The following is an 11685-nucleotide window of genomic DNA, read 5'->3' on the forward strand; positions in this document are numbered from 1 at the left end:
AAGACAATACTCAGTTGAACATGAAGTCCCGATAAGGAAAAATACTGTAACTTATGAGACTAGGATAATGTATATAAATTCGGGAGTATGAACTTTTCTTTATGCCTCGTTATCAAACGCATGTAGTTACGAGATCATGCCAAAATGAAGGAAGGGCTTAACCTTAACATACCTGGAGTAGGAAAAATCCGTATGATATTCTTGGGAAAGATTACATCGTACTCCCTTAGAATCGCAAAATCTCTTTACTATAACATTACGTAGTCTCGTATGATTTTGGTAGCAAAATCACGTTGCTAACATCTAATCTTTTATGAATGAGTTTGCTGAAGCTTCTTTGAACTTTGTAGAGATTCAATAATGAATTAGAGGTCTCTTTTGATATTTGAGTGTGGGGCCCACTCACTAAGACTTGGCCACCAAAATTCAACTAACCTTTCTACCTTTCCACTTGAATTTAAGAGTCACTAGGTGAGCATAGTGTGTTGCCACGTTAATGCCTCCTTAACCTTATCCAAATATTCACCCTTTTTCCTTAATCAACTATTAATCCCCCACTAATCTAATAATTAACTAATTACTCACATAATTAAGAATTATTTCAAATTACTTAAAGCAGTACTCACTTTTAACACACTTTATACACCTTACTATCATGGTCATGTGGTACCTTATATGGTACTAGTTCATAAATACCGGGTATTATACCTCGGACCATATTTTATCCCAAATTGTCAAATTTTGACGAAACTCATTTTCTTCGATTCGCTTACCCTCTCACCTTCACGAATTTACTTATCACTTGTTTGAAACATCATAATGCTTATAATATCAAAATAATCTCATTCCCGAACTTACGTCGATTAACTTACGACGAAACTTCACGTACGGAAACATGGGGTGTAACAAAAAATATATTTATATATTAAGTTTAAAAATAATAATGCATTAAATTTTGCCTTTGGCCTTGGAATTATGAAATGGATGTAAACCAACAAGTAATTAAAATTAAAATCCTAATTTTCAAACCTATTATGTTACTCCTACTGAAACTAAATGTAACAACCCGTCCGGTCGTTTTGAAAGAATTTGCCCCGAACTCATATTTATTGTTCCCTCTACTTCAGTTAGTGGTTATGTAACTTGCTTGGAAGATTTATTTTTGGTTTCGGAGTGAAATGGTACACATAGTCCCAAAAATAGAAATTTAAGACGTAGGATCGACCGTAGTTCGAACTGTGTGAAGGTGACTCCGGAATAAAGTTTTGACGGTTCCTATAGCGCCGTGGGGTGATTTTGGTCTTCGAAGCATGTTCGGATGTTGAATCGGAGGTTCGTAGGTCATTTTAATGTCAATTGGCGAAAGTTCGAAATTTGATGAATTTTGAAAAGTTTGACTGAGAGTGGACTTTTTGATATCGGGGTCGGATTCTGATTTCGAAAGTTGGAATAGGTCTGTAATGTCAATTATAACTTGTGTGCAAAATTTTAGGTCAATCGAAGTTGATTTGATAGGTTTCGGCGTCGGATGTAGAAGTTTGAAACTTTGAAGTTTATTAGGCTTGAATCGATATGTAATTCGTGTTTTTAGCGTTGTTTGATGTGATTTAAAGGTTCAACTAAGTTTGTGTGATATTTTAGGACTAGTAGGTATATTTGGTTGAGGTCACGGGGGTCTCGGGTGAGTTTTGGATGGTTAACATATCATTTTTGGACTTTAGAAGATTTTCTGGTGCTGGGCCGGTTCTGGTGCAATCGCACCTGCGCAAGGCTGACCTCCGGTGCGGTGTGTGGGCCGCAGAAGCGACGATCGCAGAAGCGGACGAGTTCTTGGGGAGGCTTCCGCAGAAGCGGGCGAGGGACCGCAGAAGCGCATCCGTAGATGCGGAATCGGGAAGGTTAAGTGAACACTCCGCAGATGCGGAGACTTCACCGCAGAAGCGGAATTTGGTCCGTAAAAGCGGAAAGCCTGGGCAGTGTTCAAAATCGAAAGGCTTTGTGATTTTTGTCATTTTGGACTTTGCAAACTCGGTCTAGAGCAATTTTTTAGAACATTTTCGAGGGATTTCTTGAGGTAAGTCTCTTGTGTTTATTTTTTATCAATAATCTTGTTTCCTCGTTGTTTTCCTCACCTAGATTATGTGTGTTTAAGGTGGAATATGGGAGTTGAGGCTAGGGATTTGAAAAGTGTAATTTGGGGATTTGAGTGGCGACTTGGTGTCGGATTTTGGTAGTTTTGGTATGGGTGAACTCGATATCGAATGTGTGTTCGTATTTTGTGACTTTTACCCGATTTCGAGACGTGGGCCCGAGTCGACTTTTTGGGAAAATTTTTCGATTCTTTGCTAAAGTCGTAGATTTATGTTAATTAGCTTCTTGTAGTTGTATTCATGTTATGTAATTGCGTTTAGCTAGATTTGGGCCATTCAGAGTCGGAAAGTCGAGGGAAAGACATTCTTACCGATTGATTGAGCGAGATTGGAGGTAAGTGGTTTGTCCAACCCTGTGTGGGGGAAATCCCTTTAGGATTCATACTGTTGTAATATTTTGTGATATGTAAGCGCCGTGTACGTGAGGTGACGAGTGCCTACACGGGCTAAATTTGGAAATATCGCTTCTTGCTAAATAGTCTTCTTTTAAATTTTTTAACTGAGTTGCTTTAGTATATGCAATGATCATGTTTAGTCTAGTATCATATGTACGTGCCCTAACTCTTACTTGCAATATGTGCAACATGCTTAGCTGAATTACATGCTTATTTGATTTGATTTAAATCTTTAATTGTTAGATTCTTGCTGCAAATTCGTTGTTTTCTTCGGATATCTGTTGCATATTTACTTTGGGACTATGAGGCGGTTCCTCAGGAGATTCCCTGTACTGTATATTTACTTTTGAGACTACAAGGCGGTTCCTCGGAAGACCCCCTGTACTGCATATTTACTTTTGGGGAATAAATAGTTAATGATAAGGGTAAAACAGGGAAAAATTATCGAAGTAAGCAGCTAATTAGAGTTCAGAAATTGTATCGAAAAATGAATATATCGTTTCTAGCTTGTTGTCTCTTTGATTTATGCACAAAGAAATTAGTCCCTAATAAAAGTATCTAATTTGAGCTGAAACAAGGTTTAATTTATTAGGCGCAGTAATGACGCCTTACATTTGTCTCTTCTTATTTGCTTGTTTGCTGTTGTGCATCCATATTCTGAAAACTTGTCTCTTGACACCCACTTGGTTACAGAAGTGTTGCAATTCTTGTTCGTCTTGCTTCTGTATACTCCATCCCACCTTCTCAGCAAATTCATGCATTCTTTCTTTTTGTTCCGCTGTGAACTTTGTCCTAAATCTCTTCTTCGACTTCGAACTTTGTCCTCCTCCGGCATTAGAATTGAACAAATTTAGATCCTCACTTGATGATTCAGCATTCCTTCCAAAAGTCATCATCACTGGTGACGCGGTACTATAATTGTGGTGGTAATTGCTACTACTATGTATTGGTGGATTGAATGTAGAATATGGGGGGCGTGGGCGAGCTATCTGCGTCTCAGCCTCGGAGAAAGTTTCTCTCCGATGAAAATTTCGATGACAATTACAAGCTGCACACTTTAGCGCACCTTCTTCTTCGCTTGGCATGAATTTGCCACATCCGTCAAGGATATGTCCTCCCATGCTTGCAGCATGATTCTTGAGACATTCTCGGTATCGTCTAACCACTGATAATGAGCTGGTCGTGGTCGTGGTCGTGCCATTTCCTGAGGTTGTCGATTGTTGTCGTAGTTGTGCTCTATTGGTAGCTGCAACAAGTGGATCCCTTTCTTCTTCTAATTGATGTGAATATGTCCTTGTAGGGAATGTTGGTTGTGCTGATTTAGAGTTTGGATAGGGCTGAGAATGACATTTCCACTGCCTGCTTTTTCATTTCTTCTAGTATCTGAAAAACTTGAAGATGGATTATAGCCAATGGAGTTTGGTATGCCCATTTCCTTTTCTTGGCCTTTCTGTTCCATATATATATATATAACTCTGAAATGACTCTTTGATCTTTGGACCTCACCTCCAGTTAATCTTTGTTTTTTGGGGGTTAATTACGTACTCAGTAATCTGTTCTAATTAAATCCACAACATGACCCATGTCTTAAATCTGAATCTTATTCCCTATACGCAACCAAATTAAAGAAGCTGATTTGAAAGGGGCGTTATTAAAAAGGTTATTTGTCTCCTTAGAGCCATCAAACCCCATGAAAGGGAAGCATATATATTTTATATATATATATATATATATATATATATATATATATATATATATATATATATATATATAAGAGGGTTGCACTTGCACTTGCACTTGCGTAGAGTATTTAAAAAGCTAAAGAGCGAAAATGGTAAGTGATGATTTGCTATATGACACTGATGACATAGTGGGACTTACTACTCTACTAAACCACCGACACGCTCATGTTCTCTCTTCTCAAGTTGCACTTTGCTCCAGCAATTTTATTATTGTTAAGAAAATTACTCCATACACAAAGAAAATATTTAAACTAATTTATACTTCTTCCGTTTCAATTCATGTGATGCATTTTGTATATCGAGACTTAAATTTCTTAATTTTTATCGCAAATTTGACATAGATTCTTTAGTTTTTTTAAAATAAAATTTATATATTTAAAAATATTATGAGTCATAATAATTAATAATTTAAAATATTTAAAAAACATATAGAATGATGGTTAAAAAATATTATTTGACTTCCGAAATTTGACATGCATCACATATATTGGGACAAAGAAAGATGTTTTTATCTTATTCACTTTTTAATTAATAAGTAACCACTTTCATATTACAAACTACAGTCAAACTTCTATATTATTGCCCGTCTCTTTTGATATTATTTTGTTGTTACATCGAATGATTGTTATACACCTATAATAATACTTGAAGTTTAAATATTGTTTGTTTGTTATAAACAAAAAATATTTTTAATATTACATATAAAAAATAAATAAGTTATTCAAATTTAATCTCAAAAAATATATAATTTTTAATAATTAAATATTAGATAAAGCTAATACGTTATTAATAAATTCATAACTAAATATACAAAGAATTTAATTTTATGGCACACATTTTAAAGTTATTTAAAAATAAAAATCTTTCAAGTTTAATGAAAAAACTCTGTTTCATGGAGAGAGAGAGAGATGGATGCATTGTACCATTGTGACACAAGTTTGCTCTGCGGAAAATCTTTAAGCGATTCGTATTAATTCTTTGCCTAATCATGGCTTAAGTTTTGAGAATCAAACATAATTAAGATGCAATTATAGGTAAAGATTAGAGTGGTAACAATGGTTGTACAATAGTGGATTGCTAATCCATTCATTATTTTTTTTACATAAAGCTCAGACACAGGAAAGGATCGATTGCAGACTTTTTGGTGCTTTAAGAGGAAAGAGGTGAGAAATTGTAAATAAGGAAGCAGCATGTTGGTCCCGTTAGTGTGCGTGTCAGATTGTCTTCTCTATTAACTAAAAAAGTATTCTCTATCTCTCTCCCCAAAATCGGTGAATCGGTAATTGATTTGTCTTTTATCACAAGTGTGTTCTGGTAATATTAATATGACGATATTTATCAATGTCAATTCACATTAACATATGTGGCTCTTGTGTTGCTTAATTTAATTTCTTGTGTTTAGCTTAGGACCGATTAATGTGAGACTCTAAGGCCTCATTTGTTTGCTTTAATGGAGATTTGAATCTTAATCATTCAGATTTTAGACATTAAATGCGTTTATTTTTAAAGTCTGAATCTTAATTATTAAGATCTTAATCATTAAGTATTTTTTTTCTTACTTCACAACCACTTAATGGGTCTGAATATGTCTGTATGATTAAGATCCATAACAGAGACTTAATTTTATTAAGATGCTATCATCCATATTCATTATTAATTGTCGCCACCGCCTACCATTATCAACTATCACCATGCCACCACCACCACCACCATACTTAGCGATTATCACCACCATCATCCTCAATCATAGCCGCCACCATAATCGACTACCACCACCCGCCATCCGCACCACTCCCACCACCATCATTCTCAACAACAAACACTCATCCACCTCAACTACCACAACTAACCACCTTATCACTATCAACAATCATAACCGGCACTACCCATCATTATAAACTACCACCACTCACCACCACCTTCCTCAATCACAACTACTACCACCACCCGCCATTATTAACTATCACCACTCACCACCACCATCCTCAATCATAATCGCCACCACTACTAATCACCACTAGCTACTACCCTTGAACTACCACAATCAAACAAACCAATCACCAACCACCGCCTCTATTCGGCATTCACAAGCACCATCGTTAGCCATCACCACCAGCAACTACTATATTTTTACAAAAGTTATATTTTTATTGATAGAATATTAGATTAATTAGTATTTCATTTGAATTTTATGTTTATTAATTTTCAAATAACGATAAATTTTATACATTCAGATATTAAAAATCAAAAGTCTTAATTATTTAGTATTCATATCTTAATACACATCTTAATATTTAAATGTGTATTCAGATTTAGATGTCGTAATCTTAATACACATCTTGATATTTAAATGTGTATTCAGATTCAGACGTCTTAATCTTTAAAAAAACAAATGAGGCCTAAGTCTCTAAGAAAACATGTTGTACTATAAAACTTCCATTATAACTGTGGAGTGGTATATACAATTTTCTTCTTAATATGTGGTTAAGTGTGTTAGGACCATGGGCGGCTCAACGAATCTCATGGCTTAAAGCGAAATCATACTAAGAGACCCTTAAATTTATTTTATAAAATATTTACACTAGTAACAAAAATTGCTTTTTAAATAACAAATTAATTATTTAAGACCAAAAAAAAAATCAATTTCAAAAAAAATAAAAAGGAAGAAGAGCACACAAAATAAAGTGGTGGACTATCGGATGTGGAGGTCCAGAACTCAAAGTGAAAATTTTGATTTGGCTATCATCACAAACAAGAAAAAGAAACAAACGTATATAACGTAATAACTTAAATTTTGAGCATTGACGGTGTCAAAAATATTTTTTCCTTCTGATCAATTTAAACGCTGATTGTAGTTCATTATATTAAGTAGCACTTATTGGTGAATATCTAAAATAAATTATAAATAACCCTAATATAATATGCCGAATTACACTAAAAGAAAACCGGTGCATGAATGCTTTTGTGTTCATGCAGTTTTAGAGAATATTGTAAAAGATATTTATTATGTTGTTGATATATATAACTTAATTCCTATATAAAAAGGATAAAACTAAAATTGAAGAGTGAAGCAATTATACCAATTAATGAGGAAAGAAAATTATCATAATTTATACATTTATTATATAAAATAATCTCAATCAAGTAACAAAAAATATACTGTAATATTTTTCTTTATATAAATTATTTAATATATAGTAATAATAATAAAAATTTAAAATAAATTTGGGGCCTTCAAATTTTGGGGGTCTGCGGTCATACTGTCCAAAGCCTTAGAGCCGCCCCGGTTAGGATATTATATGCTGGAGTGAAGGGATTTCTCAATAGATACGAGACGCGAGTAAGAAAAGGTAAAAAGAGCAAAGTACTACTAACCACTGGCGGAGCCACCTTATACTTAGGGTATCAATTTGACATTTTTTATCAAAAAATTACATTGTTTAGCTAGGTCAAAATTTTATTTTTTTGTGTATATATATTATATGTTGACTTTTTTTATATTTTTTATGTGTGTACTCTTTTATATTTTGACATCTCCTAATAAATTTTCTAACTCCGCCACTACTACTCTACTCTACTTTATTTATAGCAACAGCAAAGTAGTATACCATATGCTCCCATAAGAAGTTCGTAATGACCAACATCAATTGCTTTGCAATAGAAATTGAAAACCAATATCCTGTTTAAATATCTACTATAGTTCTAGAAATCAGCTTACGACCTACTTTTGCTTGAGCTATTTGACAACTAATGAGATAAATAGTAATCCTCCATTTACTTTTACTTGTCCACTTTGAACTTTTCACACACCTTAAGAATCAATCAAAAAAATATGTATTTTATAATTTTACTCGTAATAATGATAGCACTCTAAAAAGTATGAAAAATAATTTGGGGAATAAATAATTAATGATAAGGGTAAAATAAGGGAAAAATATAGTATAGTGAACAAGTAAAAATAAAAATATATTTTTAGTATAATTGACAACTGAAAGTGAACGGATTAAGTAGTAATAAAATCGAGTTAAAATAAGCGAAAAAGGGCCAAAAATGCCCTTGAACTATTTGAAATAGCTAAAAAATGGCCTCCGTTTGTTTTTGGTACCAAAAATATCCATTCCGTCTATGTTTTGGACCACAAATACCCTTAAGTTGTTAGTTTTGCCATTGAAGGTGACATGACAGTCAAACTAGGTTAGATTTGCTTACATGGCCATCCACCCAAGCAATTCAACAGGGCAAAATTATTTTTTCAGAAATTTTTTTAAAATAAAAAATTAACACTTATTCTGAAAAAAGTAAAATATTTCCGGAAAAATTATTTTTTTTGTAAATTTTTATTAAAATACAAAATCAACACTTATTCCGAAAAAAGTAAAAATTTCAAAATTTTTTATTAAAGTACAAAATCAACACTTATTCCGAAAAAAGTAAAAATTTCGAAATTTTTTATTAAAGTACAAAATCAACACTTATTCCGAAAAAAGTAAAAACTTTCCGGATTCTGATAGCGATTTGATTTTTTATTTTAATAAAAATTTCCGAAAAGAATAATTTTTCCTGAATTTTTTTACTTTTTTCGGAATAAGTGTTGATTTTGTATTTTTAAAAAATTTCGAAAAAATAATTTTTCCGAAAAAATAATTTTGACATATTAGATTGCTTGGGTGGATGGCCATGTAAGCAAATCTAACTCAATTGGACTGTCATGTTACCTAGTTGGATATTTTTTGTACAAAAAACAAACGGAAGATATTTTTGAGGTATTTCAAATAGTTCAAATACTCCCTTCGTTCTAGTTTATGTGAACCTATTTCCTTTTTGGTCCATTCCAAAAAGAATGACTCCTTTCTAATTTGAAAATAATTTTGCTTAAACTTACAATTCTACCCTTAACGAGAAACTTTTATAACCACACAAATACTCTGGGTCCCTTTTTGACTTGTTAAGGACCACAAATTCCAAAAAAATTCATTTTTTCTTAAAATCCGTGTTTAGTCAAACATGTTCACATAAATTGGAACGGAGTGAGTAACACTTTTGGCCCCTTACCGTAAAATAAGAGTGACTGAAAGTAGTGACAACTAGGGCTGCTTATCGGGCGGATTGGACGGTTAATTACTCTTAACGGTTTGGCTTAATAGTTATTGGCTTTTAAATGTATTAATCCGCTAGCCACCCAATAAGATATCAGGTGGATTGGTATCGGTTTAGCTCTTATCGGGCGGTTATGGGGCGGTTTATCGGCCTAATGCAATCTATATTGCGTGCATTAATTGTTTGCTGACCGCCTAGCATACAAATTCAGAATAGGAAATTACACATTGAGTTCAGACATACATGTATGTTAACGCCTACATAAGAATGATGTAGTATGTCATGTGTTGTAGAGTGAAAAAAAGCAGAACACATTGTAGGCTACATTACATCCCAAAGCAGACTACATATGAGTCCAGACATACATGTCTGTTAACGCCTACCATTAAATCCCAAAGCAAACTACATTACATGAGTCCAGACATACATATGTCTGTTAACGCCTAGCATATTAATTCAGAATAGAAAATTCCAGTCTACATTCAAAGTGAGTTCAGAATACATATTTCAAAATGATTATTCTATAAGTGAGCAGTCTACATAGAAATGTTTGGCCTGCAGCTAACACCTAACAGTGCTTGAATTTCTGCAGCTTCAAAGTTCAAACAACAGCTTCAAATTTCTAACTTAAACTCTCAACCAGACATTTCACGCTATATCATTAACCATACAAACAGCACCGAGCAAAAGGCAGTTATGTATAGAAATAGGGATGGATTATAAGCAGTAAATTTTTTACAGGAAACGCAAATGCGTTTTTTTCCCGGAACATAATTCAAGACAGTACTATCGTCAATATTGTGGGATAAAAATTGTGGCACAACACTACTGTTCTTCTATTAAACATAGACAACATGCATTAGTTTAAAAAACAAAAGTAGAGGTGAATCATAGATAGCAGCTTAAACAATCTTGTTGTAGGATAGGAGAATAAGCTAAGCTAATAGCTGGAAGAAGTGGAAGAAGTGGAAGGGTTTTTGATATTTAATATATATATATATATATATATAACGGGTTAACGGATTATCCGTTAAGAAAATTGAATAATCCGCCCCCAAACCGATAAGCCGTTAATAAAAAAATTTCAATCCGTTCCCTGTCCGTTAAACCGTTAACCCGATACCCATAAGCCATTAAATTTCGGTTTCAGTTCGATTTTCGATTTCGGTTCGATTTTGAACCCGGTAGAGACAACCAAGCATCCGAAATTGGTGTGCTCCTTTTATTTTCTGACCATTTAAATAATCTTTTACGCCATTTACCTTAATCATTGAAATCGAGGTTGTCAATGATCAGAAAAGGAAAGAAGAAAACTTGTTTTAATTGGTCTGTATTCTCTTTTTTGTTGATTGGTGGGAACAAGTTCCAAGTGTTTAGTGATTTAATTAAGTAATGCCGGATTAGGGTTTCAATGACTAAACTAATCAAGGCTCATTGTCATGTTAATTAAATTAGTACAACTAGCTTTGCATGAATATACGTGGCAAAACCCTAACCATGTCATCATACATTATTTCCATCTTAAATACTATCGCTTCTGCTCGCACGCTTTCTCTCTCCTTCAAATTTAGTCAAAATCAGACAGGTCGAAAATGGTTCTCTGTCTGTTCAAAAACCTAAGCCAGCTGGATATGTGACATGGATGTCTGGGATTGGTTAACGTGGAGGTCGAAAATCGAATTATTGTGGCACTTTTTGCTTGATTACTTAATTACACGTCTATAGAACACTTTAGATTTATTGGTTTTTGATATGCCTGCAAAATCAGACGAGATTTCAGATCTCATGTCAAAGATCTATTTTATTAGGCACGTCATAAAGTATAGTAATATTTATTGTAAAACTTTCATTAAATCTATTTTGTTAGGGTCGTCAAAAAGCTATGGTATATAAAATGGTCATATTATATGTAAAAATGGGTCCTAGAGTTGTGGTAGTTACCGCATTACAGCTCCTCATTATATTGTGTTTCACTATCCCGTTCCAGCAAAATTGAATATTAAAGTTTAAATATTCAAAAGAAATGTATAATAATAAAATAAGTAGTTTTAGTATATCTGTCGCATAAGTTGCCAAATCAATATCACGACGGAATAAAGTAGAAGATTAGTAAGGTGTTTCAATGACTAAAACATTAAAGAAAACTGTTTACCCTCAAAATCGGATAACAATTAAATTTGTAAGTGGTTTTAAAGATACATGATCTAGCTTGATACAAAACGATAAATTAGATTGCTATTGAAATAAGTAATGAAAAAGTAAATGCAAACCACACGAATTGAACAGTCTTAGCCCTGAAAT

General features: G+C 33.4%; 1 protein-coding gene across 1 annotated transcript; it reads right to left on the reverse strand.

Moving 5' to 3' along the window:
* Positions 1–3153: 3153 nt before the first annotated feature.
* Positions 3154–3666, reverse strand: LOC104089272 (zinc-finger homeodomain protein 5-like). Its single transcript, XM_009594123.4, has one exon. The coding sequence runs from the start codon at positions 3664–3666 to the stop codon at positions 3154–3156; it is 513 nt and encodes a 170-aa protein (XP_009592418.3).
* Positions 3667–11685: the final 8019 nt, after the last annotated feature.

This window comes from Nicotiana tomentosiformis, chromosome 2, assembly GCF_000390325.3.
Source record: "Nicotiana tomentosiformis chromosome 2, ASM39032v3, whole genome shotgun sequence".
Classification (NCBI taxonomy): domain Eukaryota; kingdom Viridiplantae; phylum Streptophyta; class Magnoliopsida; order Solanales; family Solanaceae; genus Nicotiana; species Nicotiana tomentosiformis.